The 20,375-nt window shown below is 50.1% G+C and overlaps 1 protein-coding gene across 4 annotated transcripts in view; it reads right to left on the bottom strand.

The window, feature by feature from the left end:
* rilpl1 (Rab interacting lysosomal protein-like 1) overlaps window positions 1–18,474 on the bottom strand; it is a 39,897-nt gene extending 21,423 nt beyond the window's left edge. For 3 of the 4 annotated variants that reach the window (XM_070888180.1, XM_070888181.1, XM_070888179.1), the window contains exons 1-3: window positions 17,672–18,474; window positions 6,759–6,909; window positions 1,623–1,744 (exon numbers count right to left, since the gene is read on the bottom strand). In XM_070888180.1, the coding sequence (XP_070744281.1) occupies window positions 1,623–1,744; window positions 6,759–6,909; window positions 17,672–17,959 (561 nt within the window). In that variant the 5' untranslated portion in view covers window positions 17,960–18,474. The remainder of the gene's footprint in view (window positions 1–1,622; window positions 1,745–6,758; window positions 6,910–17,671) is intronic. The other variant, XM_070888178.1, reaches the window with a different exon arrangement.
* Between the last annotated feature and the right edge of the window lie 1,901 nt (window positions 18,475–20,375).

Consider the following 20,375-nt stretch of genomic DNA (forward strand, 5'->3'; position numbering starts at 1 on the left):
AGTACTGCCCCTCCGACAGTGCGGCGCTCCCTCAGTACTGCCCCTCCGACAGTGCAGCGTTCCCTCAGTACTGCCCCTCCGACAGTGCGGCACTCCCTCAGTACTGCCCCTCCGACAGTGCGGCACTCCCTCAGTACTGCCCCTCCGACAGTGCAGCGCTCCCTCAGTACTGCCCCTCCGACAGTGCAGCACTCCCTCAGTACTGCCCCTCCGACAGTGCGGCGCTCCCTCAGTACTGCCCCTCCGACAGTACTGCCCCTCCGTCAGTGCAGCACTCCCCCTCCGACAGTGCAGCACTCCCTCAGTACTGCCCCTCCGACAGTGCGGCGCTCCCTCAGTACTGCCCCTCCGACAGTGCAGCGTTCCCTCAGTACTGCCCCTCCGACAGTGCGGCACTCCCTCAGTACTGCCCCTCCGACAGTGCGGCACTCCCTCAGTACTGCCCCTCCGACAGTGCAGCGCTCCCTCAGTACTGCCCCTCCGACAGTGCAGCACTCCCTCAGTACTGCCCCTCCGACAGTGCGGCGCTCCCTCAGTACTGCCCCTCCGACAGTACTGCCCCTCCGTCAGTGCAGCACTCCCCCTCCGACAGTGCAGCGCTCCCTCAGTACTGCCCCTCCGACAGTGCAGCACTCCCTCAGTCCAAAGCAACCCATCGTGCGTGAGACTTTGGAACAGTTCTGAGAGATGCAAGTCCAAGGGGGAGAAGTTCAGCTGCTTTGTGCCTCCCGTTAGTGCCTGTGGGGCGTGGCAAATTCACCAATGCCCGCGAACTTCCCTGGTGGTTTTGCGCTGGCGCTAACATTTAACACCTCGGTCTCTAGCGCCCCGCAGATCGTGACGTCATCAAGCGTGCAGCGCTCCGTTACCGTCCCGGATGTGATATTCACCCCCGCCCCCTGCTGCATCGCCGGGTGTCAACAATGGCAGCAATAGCAGACGTTGTCACCTCGGCTGGCCGCTTGGGGAGCGATAATTAAAGGCAGTGGTGGTCAGGTAGGCCAAACTTTATTCTTCACAACAGTCTGGTGCCTGCGGAAAGCGCCATTGCAGCACGATGCCTCAGTCCTCCACTCTCAGAGTGACTGGGGCTGTAATGGCAGTCACACAGGTCTCCTGGCCCCACAGAAGTAAGAAGAATAATGTTGCGAACCATCATTGGTCCTTCCCTTTAAGCGAGGGAAAAAGCCTCTGATGCCAGCAGTGCTGCACTGAACATTCTTCAGCGCTCTGCCGTGACCGCCTCCTTCACACACTTTAGTGCTTGACTTAGTGCTCCACTTCCCTCTTGGAGCGCTAAAATTGAAGATCAAAAAAGGATTATTGCCTGCTGATACTTTTCTCACATTTCAAAATTTATTGCCCCCAAACGTGACTAAACGGAATCTCTAGCCCCAAGTCGTCCTGTATGGCAATGGACCGTGCATCACGCAAGTAGGATGTAGCAGCACCTGGTCTCGGAATACACTCCTAACCAGAGTGTGGGCTTTTAGCACCGTCGGTAGACTAGCACTAGAACGATGCCTTTGGGAGCAGGTTGTAGTGGAAGACCCAACAATAAGACATGCCCTGCATCAGTGATCCCGTCAATCTTAGTCCACACTAAAGGGGAAAACACTTACTGCCTCTACATCTTCGTTTTTCAGTGTTAGTTCTCGGTCTTTAGCTCTGATCTCGTCTCGCTGCTTATCAACCACTTCCTTTAGCTTCTTCATCACTTGCCGCTCCCTTTCTGACATCCCGGCTAAAAGAGATTTGAGAAATATTAGCGGAGGACAGTAAGTGAGAGCTGCTGATTGGTTATTTTACTACTCTCCATTAGGTTTTTAAAAAATTCATTTTTGGGGATGTGGTCGTGGCTGGCATTTATTGCCCAATCCCGAGCTGCCAGGTTAGCAGTTTTCTACTCGGTGTAACTTGCGAGGCCACTTCAAAGACCTTCTGACTCCAAGACAAGTGCTACCCACTGATCCATAGCTTAAGCAACATAAAGGACACAACATGATTTTATTGATCAGCCATGAACTCATTGAATGGTGGTGCAGGCTCAAAGGGCCGAATGGCCTACTCCTGCACCTATTTTCTATGTTTCTAAAGTGGGATCAGATTGAGTAATTAGATATTTGAATTGAGAGGTATGTAAAAAAGATAGAGGCACCAGAGAGCATGCAGAGAAGATTTACAAGAATGATACCAGAAATGCGAGGGTATACATATCAGGAAAGAATGAACAGGCTGGGTCTCTTTACTATTGAAAAAAGGCTGAGGGGTGACCCAAGTAAGGTCTTTAAAATTATGAAAGGTTTTGATAGAGTGGATAGAGAGAATGTTTCCACCTGAAGGGAAGAGTAAAACTACATGCCTTCAATATAGATAGTCACCAAGAAATCCAATCGGGAATTCAAAAGGAACAACTTTACCCAAAGAACGGTGAGAATGTGGAACTCGCTACCACAGGGAGTAGTTGAAGCAAATAGTATCGATGCATTTAAGGGGAGGCTAGATAAGCATATGAGGGAGAAGGGAATGGAGGGTTATGCTGATAGAGTTAGATGAGAAAGGATGGGAGGAGGTTCGAGTGGAGCATAAACGTTGGCATGGACTGGTTGGGCCGAAAGGCCCATTTCTGTGCCGTATAATTCTATGTAATCCTGTGTAAAATAAGCAAATCTGTTGAACTGGTCGTGACAAATTGGGCAATACTGCGTTTTATGAAGACAGGAACATATTATGTAAAATGGAATATATTATTCTTGAACTAAAGTGTAGATGCAAGACCCTTTAAGGCTACAGAGATTAATCCAAGAGTTCACACAGCAGTCAATTACGAGACTGCAGACATTCCGGCTCTGGTCCCTTGAGAGCTCCTTCTTTAAAATACACTTTTTTGGAAGGTATACACAGAAACTTGACTGTGAAACTTGAAATGTGACAGACAGGAATGTATACTAGGCATTGTTTTTATAATCAATCAACGGATAATATTCCATTGCTAGCAGAGTATTAGAATAATATATTGTAGACCCAAAAGGTATCGGTGGGCATGAATTCCTCAGCCAGCAAGGCAGCTTTTCAAGCCGCCATCCTCTCACCTCATAACCCAAGGTCCTGGTTGCACTGCCCATTCCTGCCAGTGTGATTCCAATATTGATCCCACTCTGTAGCAAATCCGTGAAGACAGTTAATACAAGTCGGGAAATAATCAGCCCTTGGTTGTGGGTACGATAAATAAATTATTTGGTGTGACACTCGCTGGAGTCAGAGGCCTGCAGAGAACAGCACAGTCATTCCCCATTGTCTCTCCTTTGGTCCCCTGCCCATGAAACTGATCAGTGCCAAGTTATGGGAAGCTTTGAACATGGAACTGAACCCACAGCTCGAGCCCATTCCGGGGCAATTTTAACCTAACAATTTTGAATTTTAAGGGATTCAAGGCATATGGGGACAGTGCAGGAAAGTGGAGGTAGAAGATCAGCCATGATCTTACTGAATGGTGGAGCAGGCTTGAGGGGCCAAATGGCCAACTTCTGCTCCTAATTATTATGTTCTTATAACCCGCCTATCGGGAAACTGACGGGATCAGGTGCAACACTAGATTTACGCCCCGCTTGAATTCACTCTCAGTTGAAGTCAGTGTAATATTTGGGGGGGGATGTAAAACCGGCGTTTCACCCAATTCCATGGGTTTCCTGCCCGAGAGTTAAGTTAAAATTACCCCCTTAGGAGGTGCCGTCTTTCGGATGAGATGTTAAACAGAGTGACCTCCTCTCTCAGGTGGACGTAAAAGATCCCATGGTGCTATTTTGAAGAAGAACATGAATGTTCTGCCCAATATTTACCCCTCAATCAACATCACTGAAACAGAATATCTGGTCATTATTACATTGCTGTTTGTGGGAGCTTGCTGTGCGCAAATTAGCTGCTGTGTTACCTGCATTACAACAGTGACTACACTTCAAAAAGTACTTCATTAGCTGTAAAGCGCTTTGGGACCTCCGGTGGTCCTGAAAGACGCTATAGAAATGCAATTCTTTCTTTCAGGAGAGGGGAAATCTGCACCCAGTCAGTCTGGGCCAGAATCTAGGTCCAATCCCGCACACAGACAGTGCTCAAATTCACGCACCGATTATTATTGTGAGGCATTCTGCTGGAGATAAAAATACACAGGTTACTCCTCACGGGTTCGATCGCACTCTGCAAAATTACTTGACCTTTGGTATTTTCGCATACAGCAGGTTAAATACAGGTCAAGGGCTGAGCAGAAGCCTGAAATTTATGTATTGAGATGTAGACTTTACGCTTCAGGTGTTACACTGTCAGATTTCTGTGTCATACTGAGGGTAAGAGTCTCCTCTCAGCAGGTTCCGCCCCCCGCCCCCCCCTCCCCCCCTCTGTGTGCGTCTTGAGGCTTTGGAAAGGGTGCAGAGGAGGGTCATGAGACTGAGTCACAGCTTAAAACAGCCAGAGAACAAAAATAACTTTACAATTTAATGCCAGAGAGGTTCTCAGATGTTCAATGACAGCTCTTGAATTCTGCTGCTATTTTAGTTCACATCACATCCCAGGATATTGAAAATGCTGCCTGCAGTTACAATGCACTTCAAAACGTCACTCATTGTTTGAGGCATTTTAGGATAACGCGTCCTACATAAAAGTACAGTGTTATTAGAAGAGGCAAAGTTTTAACAACCTGACCAAGAATGGCCTTGTGTGTCAGAGAAAAGTGTGCCTGAATCCATCATTTTACTAGAAACAACTTGCATTTCTATAGCGGCTTTCACAACCACAGAACGTCCCAAAGTGCTTTACAGCCAATACTTGCAAAGTATTGTCACGGTTGTAATGTGGGAAACGCGGCAGCCAATTTGCACACAGCAATGTGATAATAACCAGATAATCTGACTTAGCTTTTGTTGGTTGTGGGATAAATATTGGTCAGAACACCGGGGAGAACTCCCCTGCTCTTCTTCGAAATATGCTGTGGGATCTTTTACATCCACCTGAGGGGGCCTCAGTTTAACGTCTCATCCAAAAGAGGCCGCCTCTGACAGTGCAGCACTCCCTCAGTACTGCCCCTCTGACAGTGCAGCGGAGGCTCCCTCAGCACTGCACTGGAGTGTCAGCCTAGATTTTTGTGCTCAAGTCTCTGGAGTGAGACTTGAACCCACAACCTACTGACTCAGAGATGAGACTGAGCCAAGGCTAACACAAGGAGATAGCAATATGGATGACTAAAAGCTTGGTCAAAGAGGTAGGTTTTAAGGAAGGTCTTAAAGGTGCAGAGAAAGGTAGCGAAGTGGAGAGGTTTCAGGTGCGATTTCCAGAGTGTAAGGCCTAGGCAGCTTAAGGCACAGCTGCCAATGGTGGGGTGAAAGGAGTGGAGGATGCAAGAGGGCGAAGTTCGAGAAACGCAGAGTTCTCAGAGGGTTGTGGGGTTGGAGGAGATTACAGAGATAGGGAGGGACGAGGTCACGAAGGGATTTGAAAACAAGGATGAGAATTTTAAAACGAGAGATGATGCAGCACTGGAAGCCATTGTAGATCCGCGGAGAGTGATGGGTGAACGGGACTTGGTGCAAGTTAGGATACGGGCAGCAGAGATTTGGGTGAGCTGACGTTTATGGAGGGTGGAAGGTCAGCCAGGAGAGTGTTGGAATAGTTAGTCTAGTGGTAACAAAAGCATGGATGAGAGTTTCAGCAGCAGTTGGGCAGAGGCAGGAGCGGAGCAGGCAATGTGGAATTGGTGACAAGGAAACGGTGTTTGTGGCAGGGACCAAAGACAATGCCTTCGGTCTTCCCAATGTTTAATTGGGGGAAATGCAGCTCATCCAGGACTGGATGTTGGACAAGCAGCATGGCAAATCATAGGCAGTGGAGGAGTCGAGAGAGGGGGTTGTAAGATAAAGCTGGGTGTCATCAGCGTATGACCATTTGAATAAGTGAGTTGAATAGATTTTAATTTTATTTCTATTTTGCCAAAGGCTTTTTTCCTCTCGGTTGAGTACAATAACTGGTGTTGTGACGTCATCGCATGTATTGTGGGCTCTCTTTCTTGTGGGACCCACCAGAGGCAGAGAAATATCTTCCAATTAGATATCGGGAGGACTGAAGCCATTGTCTTTGGTTCACGCCACAAACTCCATTCCGTTTCCACTGATTCGAGTGCAGTCACTGTTGTAATGTAGGAAACGCGGCAGCCAATTTGCGCACAAGCAAGCTCCCACAAACAGCAATGTGATAATGACCAGATAATCTGTTTTTTTTTGTTATGTTGATTGAGGGATAAATATTGGCCAGGACATCGGGTTAACTCCCCTGCTCTTCTTCCAAATAGTGCCTTGGGATCACTCGAGAGAGCAGACGGGACCTCGGTTTAAAGTCTCATCTGAAAGACGCAACGGCACCTTCAACAATGCTCCCTCAGCACTGCACTGGCGATACCTCCTGCACACGTGTTTCCGGAGCACAGGAAGCGTCCTGGAGTTCCTACATGGTACAGGATGTGCATTCCGTTGCGTATTTCCCCCCCACCAATGTTATCTCTGGTTCTTTTGCCACTCACCTTAAATTTGGATGATTTATTGTAAATATAAGCATATAATTTCAGCACCAAACACATAACTATGTTCCACATGGAATCAGTGTGCTCCGAGTTTCGCTGGGTGATTCCTTCATCCCGCATAGAGCAAGGAATCACTTCAAGCAACCGATCGACAACGATTGGCAAATTCAGAAAACTATTCTTTTGGTTTTTTTACCTTCCTGTTTCAGGATTTCTTCCTCAGTCAGGTTCACGTCTTTGTGGGAAAGGTTGGTCAACAGATGTTTGTTCTCCTCCTGAAGCTGAGCGATCTGAGTGAGCAAATCCTGAGCCTCCCCTCTCCACACATCTTCGACCAGCACAAGCTCCTGATCAAAGACAGCACCATTAGAAAGTTCATCACACTCGGTCCTCTATACACCCACCCCCACCTCCCCACACTGCCGTCTTGCAATGCCTCGGCCAAGAGGTTAGACTATTCATTGGTCACTCCATGACACTTTAGAGAACGGCAAGTGCGCACAGTGTGCAGATGAGTTACAGGCATCGTGAAGAAAATAGAAAAGTCAAAGCTTTGTTTATCTCAGTAACTTGATCAACAATTTTATGAATATAGGATATTGAACCATTAACTAATTACTAAATTGAATTACTGGCAGATCCCATGGCACCGCGTGATCAGGGTCCCGAGCACAGCCAGCAAGTGTATTTACTTAGAAATTACAGCATAGAAGCAGGCCATCGGCCCAACTGATCTATGCCGGTGTTTATGCTCCACACGAGCCTCCTTCCACCTTACTTCATCTCACCCTATCAACATGTCCCTCTAAAGGTTGCTAACAGTGATGGCATTTCAGGCCATTGCTCCAGTATCCGGATGGGGAGATAACCTGAACAAATCCAGGTCAGTGTTCCTATGCTCTGTTCCGCTGACACGAGGCTTCTCCTTGTTTCGCTCTCCAGTATTGGCCATTTGTCCAGCCACATTGTTCCCGCCGCCCTAGCGCCCACCCCCTCTCCACATTCAAAAACCCTCCTCCAAATCTGTTCTTTGACCCATGATTTTGGTCCCACACCCGAACCTTCTCTTTTCTCTTCCTCTGGTTGACATCATCGCTTTGGCTTCTGAAGACAAAGCATTTTTAGACATCTTCCTTCACGAAAAGTGCAGTAGTTTCTTTAGCAGCACCTCCCAAACCCACCTAGAAGGACAAGGGCAGCAGGTGCATGGGAACACCACCAACTCCAAGGTCCCCTCCAAGTCACACACCATCCTGAATGATGCCGTTCCTCCATCATTGTTGGGTCACAATCCTGGAATGCCCTCCCTAACAGCACTGTGGGAGCACCTTCATCACAAGGACTGCAGCGGTTGAAGGCAGCGGCTCACCACCACCTTCTGAAGGGCAACTAGGGATGGGCAATAAATGCCAGTGGCACCTACATCCCGAGAGTAAAAAACAAGCAAGAATGGCTGAATATCATAGATTTGTCTATCAACAAATCTGGCATTTCTCGGACCAATTTGATCTTTATAAAAAAAGAGAGAGAACAGGGCACATTATCACAAGGCAAATACATCCTCTCCTCAGTAACTGAATTCAACATTTGTCCCATGAACCCTCCCCTGACCATAGACAAATAGAAGGGTTGTTATTAAATCCTTCATTTTATCACCCATGTTGCTATCTTGCTGCCATTGTTCTTTACAGAGTTTTCTTCCAGTGACCCTACTTACGAAGACGATAATCGAGACTCAAAGCAGTCAACAAAAAGAGGGGAAGATACATTACACTGCCCATTAACGACAGCTAATTTGATATTCTGTGCTGGTGATGGATGTGCCAGTAATCAAAGCACCCTCTGTCAGCTGATCTCGATTGTGGCTGAGATTGGAGCTTCACAGCTTGCCCAAGTGTCCCTGGTGGACAGGGAGGGGCAGTTGAGAGAAATCAGCCAGCTTTCTGGGCCTGATCACCGTGCCCTGACCTGTGCTGGATACCGTGTGTGAACAGATGTCGGGTGAAATGTAAACCGTCTCAGGATCTCTGGAACAGGCTGCCATCTCGTGCAGTGGATCCCGATTTGCTGAATTCTGTCAAACGAGAGCTGGACCTGTTTCTGGCTAGGGCGGAGATCACCTCGTACAAAAAGGGTAGGTACCGCAAGGAATTATCCTGAACTAGTTTCGTTGCCTAAAAGGGGTCAGAGAGGAATTTCCCAGATTACTTTTCCTCTAATTGGCCTGGGTTATCATCTCGTTTTTCGCCCCTCCCAGGAGATCCCAGGGTTTGTGGTGGGGTGGAGAGTCTATTTTTGTGATACACAATGGATCACAGTTGTGTGGGGCAGACTGGATGGAGCAGAGAGTCTTCTCCTACCCGTCATTGTTCACCTGCCATATGCTCATCAACAAGGTGAAATAGGCTTTGGCAAAGGCTCAGTGAGAGCAGGCAGTCGGGGGAAGGTGGGGGGGGGGGGAGCAGAGGGGAGACAGCCCCCAGGGATCATCTGGCAGAAGTCAGCATCTTCAGACAAGGACTGCGAAAAAAGGAAAGAAAAAAATAAAATAAAACAGGAACATGGAATAATTCAGAGAGTGTGTGTGTCCAACGAAGCTGGGAGTTGTAATCACCAATCCTGACGTTTCGTTTCCACAATTCATCAACACCACAAAACACGAGATTACTGCCCACAAATTCAAGGTGTTTTCAGAATTCCTCAAATTTCCCATCACTTGCCAACTAAACAGCAATGAAATGAAACCGACTGACGCCCTTGCACATCAATTAGTCATTCAACACACTGAAAAATGCTGGATGGTAAGTGTGTGTTTGTCACTGAATTTCTGTAATCAGGGTCAATGCAAACAGGAACATCAATCGACAGCAGGTTCGGAGTACGGTAATTAGATTTTCAGACACACATGGCAGTTTTAGAAGCATTGTGTTATTAATACAAGACTAACCTAACCTCGGCAGCCAGTTACCCACTCACTCCCTTCAGGAAATTTCCCTCAGGCAAGAAATATCCTCATCAAAACACAATACATGTCAAAATGTGGGTGTCTCCAATGCCCAGCTGAGATGTGCTAAAAAAATGTAGCGCCTGGGATGCAAGTGACTGGATGTAGTTGGGTGTTCACCCAATTACCTATTAGTGACCATGTCAAGTATCTTCCTCCCAGCCAGAGTTTATTCTGGGAGCTGGCACAAAGCAGGGGCTGCTGCCAGTTGTTTCGATGCGTACATCATCCCATAATCACAGCTCAAAACCAAACATGCAATCATGTTAAACTGGGCCTGTGACTGGCGTACTCCTAAAATTACATCAGAAACTCTAGTCCTTCAAACTAACTCAGCCTGCTTTTGATAACCTTCCAAAAGTTAGACTGGTTTCTCATCAGATAACTCTCTGTGTGAGAGGGGTTTTGTGTCAGCCGTGGTTCAGTGGGTAACACTCTTGCCTCTGAGTCAGAAGGGCACGGATTCAAGTCCCACTCCAGAGACTTGAACACAAAATCCAGGCCGACATTCCACTGCCGTACTTAGGGAGTGCTGCACTGTCAGAGGGGCAGTAGTGAGGGAGCGCCGCACTGTCAGAGGGGCAGTAGTGAGGGAGCGCCGCACTGTCAGAGGGGCAGTAGTGAGGGAGCGCCGCACTGTCAGAGGGGCAGTAGTGAGGGAGCGCCGCACTGTCAGAGGGGCAGTAGTGAGGGAGCGCCGCACTGTCAGAGGGGCAGTAGTGAGGGAGCGCCGCACTGTCAGAGGGGCAGTAGTGAGGGAGCGCCGCACTGTCAGAGGGGCAGTAGTGAGGGAGCGCCGCACTGTCAGAGGGGCAGTAGTGAGGGAGCGCCGCACTGTCAGAGGGGCAGTAGTGAGGGAGCGCCGCACTGTCAGAGGGGCAGTAGTGAGGGAGCGCCGCACTGTCAGAGGGGCAGTAGTGAGGGAGCGCCGCACTGTCAGAGGGGCAGTAGTGAGGGAGCGCCGCACTGTCAGAGGGGCAGTAGTGAGGGAGCGCCGCACTGTCAGAGGGGCAGTAGTGAGGGAGCGCCGCACTGTCAGAGGGGCAGTAGTGAGGGAGCGCCGCACTGTCAGAGGGGCAGTAGTGAGGGAGCGCCGCACTGTCAGAGGGGCAGTAGTGAGGGAGCGCCGCACTGTCAGAGGGGCAGTAGTGAGGGAGCGCCGCACAGTTGGAGGTGCTGTATTTCAGATGACTCCCCTCTACACCGTACTGCATCATGTGACTCTGAAAACGGCCCTCATAACAATTACTGCAGTTCAAAGCAATTCATTGTGACTCACTTTAAAATGCTTCTGAGAATGCATTAAGGCTCTAAATAATGTGGGTTCTTTCTTAAGGTGCCAATTACACGTGGAATAGTTTCGGTGCCATTCCAGGTTCTGTCCCTCCCTGTGATGAGGGGGAAGAGTTCTGAGCACATTTACAGCTTTGCTCACTGGGTTCTGTTCCTCACAGAACTGTCATATTTGCTCTCCTGACGTTAAACATCAAGTTTAAGTCAAGAGGCGAATAGTAGACGCAATTAAGGGGAAGCTAGATAAACACATGGGGGTTAAAGGAATAGAAGGACATGCTGATAGGGGTTAGATGAAGTAGGGTTGGAGGAGGCTTGTGTGGAGCAGAAACACCAGCATAGACCAGCTGGGCCAAATGGCCTATTTTGGTGCTGTAATTTCTATACAGGTTTTACCCACTTGGTCCATTAACTCAGTTGATGAGGGCCATCTAGCCCAGGGTGCTCCCTGACCCACACCATGCCCGCTCATCTCCACGGGGTAGCTGCATCAGTGCCATTGTTCCCAGCGCTCCTGGAACGTGAATGGGAAAATCAACCGGGTTTCTCACTCCTGAACACTATCCAGGGAGCTCCGCTAGAGTGTGTGTGTTGGACTCAACTATGATTTACCGACATCCCTGACCAGATAACTTGCCTTAACTCAATGTCTAGGCCCACAGATGGAGACTGGTCACGAGGGCGAGGCGTTGGGAGACAGTGTAGAACTGGATCTGGCTATAACCAGCTTGAGAGAAGGACAGGGGCAAGAGACCAAGTTGGCCCAAAAATAGTATTCAGTTGGACATTTTAAAACTAGCTTTGAAACAGACTGTAGTTATATCGCCCAGGTACAGGTAAGAGACAGAGAGGATTGGTGGGATGTGAGAAGCAGTATTCCCCAGGGATCTGTTCTGGAGCCTCAACTTTTCACCATGTTTATTAACGACAAAGATGAAGGAATAGAGTTGTATATCTAAGTTTGCTGACGACATCAAGTTAAGAGGCACGGTAGTGTAGATGGGAGCTGGAAGTTGCAAAGGGACGTAGACGGACCAAGTGAGTGGGCAAAACTGTGGCCGATGGAGTTCCATGTGGGGATGTGCGAAGTCGATAAATCGGAATATTTTCTAAATGGTGATAAACTAGGATCTGTGCAAAGTGAGGAAGTGATGCTGCAGTTGTACAGAGCTCTCGTCAGACCTCATCTGGAGTACTGCAGGATATGTTGGCCTTGGAGGAGGGGGTCAGTGCAGATTCACCAGAATGATACCCAGGCTTAAAGGATTCAATTACGAGGACAAATCTGGCATGTATTGTAAGATTGAGGGGTGATCTGATCAAGGTGCTGAAAATGTTAAAAGGATTTGACAGGATACGGAGACAAAAGACTTGCATTTCTATAGCGCCTTTCACGACCTCAGGACATCCCAAAGCGCTTTACAGCCAATGAAATATTTTTGAAATGTAGTGACTGTTGTAATGTGGGAAACACGGCAGCCAATTTGCACACAGCAAGCTCCCACAAACAGCAATGTGATAATGACCAGATAATCTGTTTTAGGTGTTGATTGAGGGATAAATACTGGCCAGGACACTAGAGATAACTTCCCTGCTTTTCTTCAAAATAGAGCCACCAGATTTTTTATGTCTCCTGAGAGAGAGCAGACAGGGCCTCGGTTTAACATCGGAAAGACAGCACCTCTGATAGTACAGCGGAGTGTCAGCCTGGATTTTTTGTGCTTAAGGAGAAACTATTTCCTCTGATGGGGGAAACCAGATCAAGAGGACATAATCTTAAAATTAGAGCCAGGCCGTTCAGGAGCGAAATCAGGAAGCACTTATTCACACCAAGGGCAGTGGGAATCTGTAACTGTCTCCCCCAAAAAGTTGTGAATGCTGGGGGTCAATTGGAGCTTTCAAGCCTGAGCTCGATAGATTTTTGTTGGGTAAGGATATTGAGGGATACGGAGCAAAGGCCGGAAAATGGAGTGAAGATACAGATCAGCCATAACCTAATTGAGTGGCGGAACAGGCTCGAGGCGCTGAATGGCCTCCTCCTGTTATTAGTGCATTAAAATGGCGTTACTGTTGACATTAATATTCTGCCAAATAAAGGTCTGTCAATGTTATTTAGATGTCCCTCTCGTTTCCCTGTTGGGAACATCCTTTTACAGCTCGATAGACTGAACAGATTTCAAGTGCACATTCCCACTCATCAACTCGAACCTGGTTTCCAAGGTAACCCCAGGTACAATAATAGACACAGTAAACAGGGTCTGAGATAGAACCATAGAATGGTTATAGTACAGGGGGCTATTCGGCCCGTCGAGCGCGTGCCAGCTCTCTGCAAAAGCACTTCAGCAAGTCCCACTCCTCCGCCCTTTCCCCATAGGCCTGCAACCTTTTTTTCCTTCAGCTACTTATCCAATTCCCTTTTGAAAGCCGCAATTGAATCTGCCTCCACCACCCTCTCAGGCCGTGCATTCCAGATTCTAACCACTCGCTGCGTAAAAATGTTTTTCCTCATGTCGCCTTTGGTTCTTTTGCCAATCACCTTAAATCTGTCTCTTCTGGTTCTCGACCCTTCCGCCAACTGTTTCTCTCTGTCTCGACCCCTCATGATTTTGAGCACCTCGATCAAATCTCCTCTCAACCTTCTCTGCTCCAAGGAGAACAACCCCAGCTTCTCCAGTCTATGTAACTGAAGTCCCTCATCCCTGGGACCATTCCCGTAAATCTTTTCTGCTCCCTCTCTAGGAAGGACGTGAAGGCCTTAAAGTGTGGTGCCCAGAATTGGTCAGAATACTCCAGTTGAGGCCGAACCAGTGTTTTATAAAAGGTTCATCATAACTTCCTTGTCTTCTTGAAGTCTATCACTATCCTCCTCAATGTTCACTATACTTCCAAGTTTTGTCATCATCAGGTGAGGATCAGTGGGTCACTTGCTTACCAAAGGAAACCAGTGTACAAAACCAGAATTACCACCTCACTCATGTAACATTTTAGGACACCATGGAAAATATCGCAGGTAAGCCAATTCAATGCTTCAATGCTGCGCCAATTCGCTTGCTGTGTGGTGCAATACCGTTAATCCATCAGGTCTAATTCCTCCGACCAATACTGCAAGACCAGCACTGGAACCCAAATTTAGACTCAATTAGACACAGCACAAGTTCAAAAGGACAAAATCTGTCTCAGCAAATACTGTTTTTTTTCACAATCCAGCAGACACATTACAAACAATGGATTTAGCCACCAACACCCCTCACATATATCCTCCTGGTATCTGCAAACCCAATGTTCCCGGAAATACCAAATGCAAAGTGAGCATTTTGTTTTCACCAACACCAACCTCGAGAATTTTGTTTTGCACGAGAATATTTCAATTGAACAACTGAGCTTCAAACCCAAAGTTCATCCAAACTACAGCAACATTTACCAAAACCTTCCTTCCCGAGGATCCCTCGTAAATACACTCCTGGGACCCCCTGTAAACACTGCCACACTCCCCAGGGAGCCCCTGTAAACACTGACACACTCCCTGGGGTCCCCCTGTAAACACTGACACACTCCCTGGGGACCCCCTGTAAATACTGACACACTCCCTGGGGACTCCCTGTAAATACTGACACACTCCCTGGGGACCTCCTGTAAATACTGACACGCTCCCTGGGGATCCCCTGTAAATACAAACACACTCCCGGAGGCCTCCTGTAAATAGTGACACTCTCCTGGGGACCACCTGTAAATATTGACACACATTGGGGACCCCCTGTAAATACTGACACTCTCCTGGGGACAACCTGTAAATACTGACACACATTGGGGACCCCGTGAAGTGTGCATGTGATCATATTGGATGAAGACAGAGTCAGACTCCACTGTGATGCCCCCATGACTGAATAGGTTGCTGACTTTCCAGTCAAGGCCCATAAATAAATAATAGTTACTTAGGCAATTGACAGTCATGAAACTGAAGCTCAGCAAAGGAAGCAACACCTTCAGGAGAGGACGTTTGTGTAGAGAAAATGCAAACTTTAATTCTGCACGAACTAAAAATGCTGCAACCAAAATGCTGAATGTACTGCATGGATTACACTGGACAATTAGCAGAATGCAAGCGAGGAACACCTCAGCACTAATCTGACAGCTACTGCAGACAGTACCAGCACCTCTTACTGCAGGAGAGCACCAGCTTTTTGTCTTTGTGGAGCCCACAGGCCCAGGTGTAAAGTTTAAATCAACGATCCCATTAATTGTCAGTTACCTCGAGTTGCTGTTACTAACAGATCTCCATGTTCTGATTAGGATTACCTACCACTGAGGGAACAGCGCTAAGCACAGCCCTTTCCCAAACTCCCAGGCCCACAAAAGTCAAACCAGCGAGTAAGAAATATAGACGGGAACAGGACCGAGTTCCCAGGGCTTGAGGGCTGGTTTCCCAGAGCTCGGATCCACAACGACCCAGCGGCCATAGTGTGAACAGCTGAATGCCAGTATCAAAGATGGCAGTTTCACTACAGTTCAGTTACTTTTTGCTCAATATTTTGATTCTTTTTTTGTTCTATCTCGACTTACACCTTGTAAATTACATTAGCGTACAATGCAGATTGAAGATTAGAGGCGAGGTTCGAGAAAACATTCTTCAGAGAGGGTGGATAGAATGTGGAAATCTCAACCACAAACTATTGTCAAGGCAGAGCCCATACATTCTTTTAACGGGTAATTAGATAAATGCCTAAGGAAGAAGAATATTAAAGGCCGCGGGGAGTGAGCAGGAGAGTGGGATTAGACTGGGTTTCAAAATTCTCATCCTTGTTTTCAAATCCCTCCAAGGCCTCGCCCCTCCCTATCTCTCTAATCTCCTCCAGTTCCAGCCCCAACCCAAACCCACACCCCACCCAGAGATCTCTGTGCTTCTCTAATTCTGCCCTCTTGAACATCCCTGATTATAATCGCTCAACAATTGGTGGCCGTGCCTTCTGTTGCCCAGGCCCTAAGCTCGGGAACTCCCTGCATAAACCTCTCTGCCTCTCTTTCCTCCTTTAAAACATAAGTCTTTGGCCAAGTTTTTGGTCACCTCCCCTAATTTCCCCTTATGCGGCTCGGTTGCAATTTTTGTGTCTTTTAATACTACTGTGAAGCACCTTAGGATGTTTTGCTATGTTAAAAGGTGCTATATAAATACAACAAGTTGTCATTGTTGTTGGGTGGCAGTGATTTGATGGTCCCAGTTCCTGTGATTCTATGGGAACATTCCACTGTCCAAATTAAATCTAACGAGCATTTACAGCAGACTATTACTCAAAACAGTGAAATAGAGTTTTAGCAAAGCCAGGATTTGTTGTGGCTGGATGCTAAAGGTGTTGGGAGTCATTGTCACATTGCTCAGACTCCACTCCCTCCCTTGAGGGTTTAAATCAAAGCGAGAGTGCCTCCGGTCCCTCTCCGAATTGGAGGGTGGTGGTGGGATAGGGGGAGTTTTGGGGTACGGGGAGGTGGAGTTGTGGGGGAGGGGAGGTGGAGTTGGGGCAGGTGGAATTGGGGCAGGGGGAATTGGGGTGGGTGAATTTGAGGTATGGGTAGGTGGGGAGGGGGGTGGAGTTGGGGTAAGGGTAGGTAGGGAGGGGGGTCGAGTTGTTGTAAGGGTAGGTAGGGAGGGGGGTCGAGTTGGTGTAAGGGTAGGTAGGGAGTGGGGTGGAGTTGGGGTAAGGGTAGGTAGGGAGTGGGGTGGAGTTGGGGTCAGGGTCGGTGGGGTCGGTGGGGAGGGGGTGGAGTTGGGGTAAGGGTAGGTGGGGAGGGGGTGGAGTTGGGGTCAGGGGTCGGTGGGGTAAGGGTCGGTGGGGTCAGGGTCGGTGGGGAGGGGGTGGAGTTGGGGTAAGGGTCGGTGGGGAGGGGGTGGAGTTGGGGTAAGGGTCGGTGGGGAGGGGGTGGAGTTGGGGTAAGGGTAGGTGGGGTCAGGGGTCGGTGGGGAGGGGGTGGAGTTGGGGTAAGGGGTCGGTGGGGAGGGGGTGGAGTTGGGGTAAGGGGTCGGTGGGGTCAGGGGTCGGTGGGGAGGGGGTGGAGTTGGGGTCAGGGTCGGTGGGGTCGGTGGGGAGGGGGTGGAGTTGGGGTAAGGGTCGGTGGGGAGGGGGTGGAGTTGGGGTAAGGGTAGGTGGGGTAAGGGTAGGTGGGGTCAGGGTCGGTGGGGAGGGGGTGGAGTTGGGGTCAGGGTAGGTGGGGTGGGTCGGTGGGGAGGGGGTGGAGTTGGGGTAAGGGTAGGTGGGGTAAGGGTAGGTGGGGTCAGGGCCGGTGGGGAGGGGGTGGAGTTGGGGTCAGGGTAGGTGGGGTGGGTCGGTGGGGAGGGGGTGGAGTTGGGGTCAGGGTCGGTGTGGTGGGTCGGTGGGGTCAGGGGTCGGTGGGGTCAGGGCCGGTGGGGAGGGGGTGGAGTTGGGGTCAGGGTAGGTGGGGTGGGTCGGTGGGGAGGGGGTGGAGTTGGGGTAAGGGTCGGTGGGGTCAGGGTCGGTGGGGAGGGGGTGGAGTTGGGGTAAGGGTCGGTGGGGTCGGTGGGGAGGGGGTGGAGTTGGGGTCAGGGGTCGGTGGGGAGGGGGTGGAGTTGGGGTAAGGGTAGGTGGGGAGGGGATGGAGTTGGGGTAAGGGTTGGTGGGGAGGGGGTGGAGTTGGGGTAAGGGTAGGTGGGGAGGGGGTGGAGTTGGGGTAAGGGTTGGTGGGGAGGGGGTGGAGTTGGGGTAAGGGTCGGTGGGGTCAGGGGTCGGTGGGGAGGGGGTGGAGTTGGGGTCAGGGTCGGTGGGGTCAGGGGTCGGTGGGGTCAGGGCCGGGGCTGCGCTGACCTGCTGGTGTTTCCTCTCCTTCTCGATGCGGTCCATCCTCTCCAGCCGCAGCCGGTCGAGTTCCAAGCGGAGCTCGTCGATCTCGGGGTTGATGTGGTTGCAGCTCACCAACACCTCCAGCATCTCCAGCACCCGCACCACTTTGGGCATCAGTTTGGCGATCGCGTCGCAGCCGAATATGTCGATGATGCGCTCGAACTCCTGGCCCACCACCGCCGCAATGTCGTAGACATCCATCACCGACAGCTCGGTGGCTGTCTTGTCCAGCGCGGACATCGCTCCTTCCATCGCCCTCCCTCCTCTCTCCTCCTCTTCCCTCTCTCCTCCTCTTCCTCTCCTTACCTTCCCCCTCTCCTCCCCTCCCTTTCCTTTCCTTTGTTTAGTGCCGTCTCTCAATCCTTAATTTTTCTGCATTAAAACTTTTTTTTTTTAATCCCCCTTTTCTTGTTCCCTTCCTCTCCCTCTTTTTTGTTTTTACTTTTTCCTCTTCAAACTCTTCTCTCCCTCCGCCGGGACTTGCCCGCAAACATCCTGCTGGAAATTCCGACAAAGTGCAGCTGAGACCGACATTTCAAAGCCAAGTCACTGCAGGCAGCGCCCAGTGCGCATGAGCTGCCCCGGAGTTGGACAATCCTTCCCCAGGCTCCCAGCCAGCAGCGAGACACTCCTGGGAAACACTGCTCACTGCCAGAGTGCAGCCTCCAGGCTCCTCCCCACGTCCCCTGCAAGGAAAGATTCATCTCCTGGACAACCCAAGGCGAAATAAAGGCAATGCTCATTGTTTTCATTTTCTGTGTCCTCTATTAGTTATAAAGATAGGAATAAAGAATTGCCATTTCACAACCTCAAAGCGCGTTACAGTCAGTGAAGTACTTTTTGAAGTGTGGTCACTGTTGTAATGTTGAAAATGCCTTTTGGATATTGATGTCAGGAATTGTTGGCTGGTGCCGTCACCAGTAAAAAAGAGAAGCGAGTGCCGTCTTTTAAAGGGCCACAACCAATAACCCACAAATTGAGCCGAATTTAGAAAACTTAACAAATCAAATTATAATTTTACCCCTGGAGTGTTGAAGCACTCCGGTGCCAGCGGACACCACATGCTTCATCTCCAGAGGCAGACGGGCCAAATGTCCCCCTCGACCGTCTGCTGCCTGGACCTGTTAATGGCCACCTTGGCCAGGCCCAGGAGCAGTCCAACAAGGTTGTCATCCAATCTGCCCGCTTCCTCTGCCCGCACCGGGTGACCAAAGATCAGGAACGTGGAACTGAAGTACAAACAAAAATTGAGGAGCAGTGCCTTCAAATAGTGGAACAGGGGTTGCAACCTCTCACACTCTGTAGGAAATCACGGCAGCCAATTTGTGCACAGCAAGCTCCCACAAACATTAATGTTATAATGACCAGATAATGTTTTTAGTGATATTGGTTGCGGGATAAATATTGGTCAGGACACCAGGGGGAACTCCCCTGTTCTTCTTCAAATAATGCTGTGGGATCTTTCACATTCAACTGAGAGGGCAGACGGGGCCTTGGTATAACGTCTCGTCTGAAAGTCGTCAGCTCCGACAGTGCAGCACTCCTTCAGTACTGCCCCTCCAACAGTGCAGCTCTCCCTCACTACTGCCCCTCCGACAGTGCAGCACTCCTTCAGTACTGCCCCTCCAACAGTGCAGCTCTCCCTCAGTACTGCCCCTCCAACAGTGCAGCACTCCCTCAGTACTGCTCCTCCGATAGTGCAGCACTCCCTTAATACTGCCCACCATAAGTGCAGCTCTCCCTCAATACTGTCCCTCTGACAGTGCAGCGCTCCTTCAGTACTGCCCCTCCGACAGTGCGGCACTCCCTCAGTACTGCCCACCGACAGTGTAGCACTCCCTCAGTACTGCCCCTCCGACAGTGCGGCACTCCCTCAGTACTGCCCACCGACAGTGTAGCACTCCCTCAGTACTGCCCCTCCGACAGTGCGGCGCTCCCTCAGTACTGGCCCTCCGACAGTGTAGCACTCCCTCAGTACCATCCCTCCGACAGTGCAGCGCTCCCTCAGTACTGCCCCTCCAACAGTGCGGCGCTCCCTCAGTACTGCCCCTCCGACAGAGCAGCGCTCCCTCAGTACTGCCCCTCCGACAGTGCAACGCTCCCTCAGTACTGCCCCTCCGACAGTGCGGCACTCCCTCAGTACTGCCCCTCTGACAGTGCGGTGCTCCCTCAGTACTGCCCCTCCAACAGTGCGGCACTCCCTCAGTACTGCCCACTGACAGTGTAGCACTCCCTCAGTACTGCCCCTCCGACATTGCGGCATTCCCTCAATACTGCCCCTCCGACAGTGCAGTGCTCCCTCAGTACTGCCCACTGACAGTGCAATGCTCCCTCAGTACTGCCCCTCCGACAGTGCAGCACTCCCTCAGCACTGCCCACCGACAGTGCGGCGCTCCCTCAGTACTGCCCCTCCAACAGTGCGGCACTCCCTCAGTACTGCCCCTCCAACAGTGCGGCGCTCCCTCAGCACTGCCTCTCTGACAGTGCGGCACTCCCTCAGCACTGCCCCTCCGACAGTGCAGCACTCCCTCAGTACTGCCCCTCCGACAGTGCGGCACTCCCTCAGTACTGCCCCTCCAACAGAGCAGCGCTCCCTCAGTACTGCACTGGAATGTCAGCCTAAATTATTTGTTTAAATCTCTGGAATGAGGCTTGAACCCACAACCAT

Source organism: Pristiophorus japonicus, chromosome 8 (assembly GCF_044704955.1).
Source record: "Pristiophorus japonicus isolate sPriJap1 chromosome 8, sPriJap1.hap1, whole genome shotgun sequence".
In the NCBI taxonomy this organism is placed as follows: domain Eukaryota; kingdom Metazoa; phylum Chordata; class Chondrichthyes; family Pristiophoridae; genus Pristiophorus; species Pristiophorus japonicus.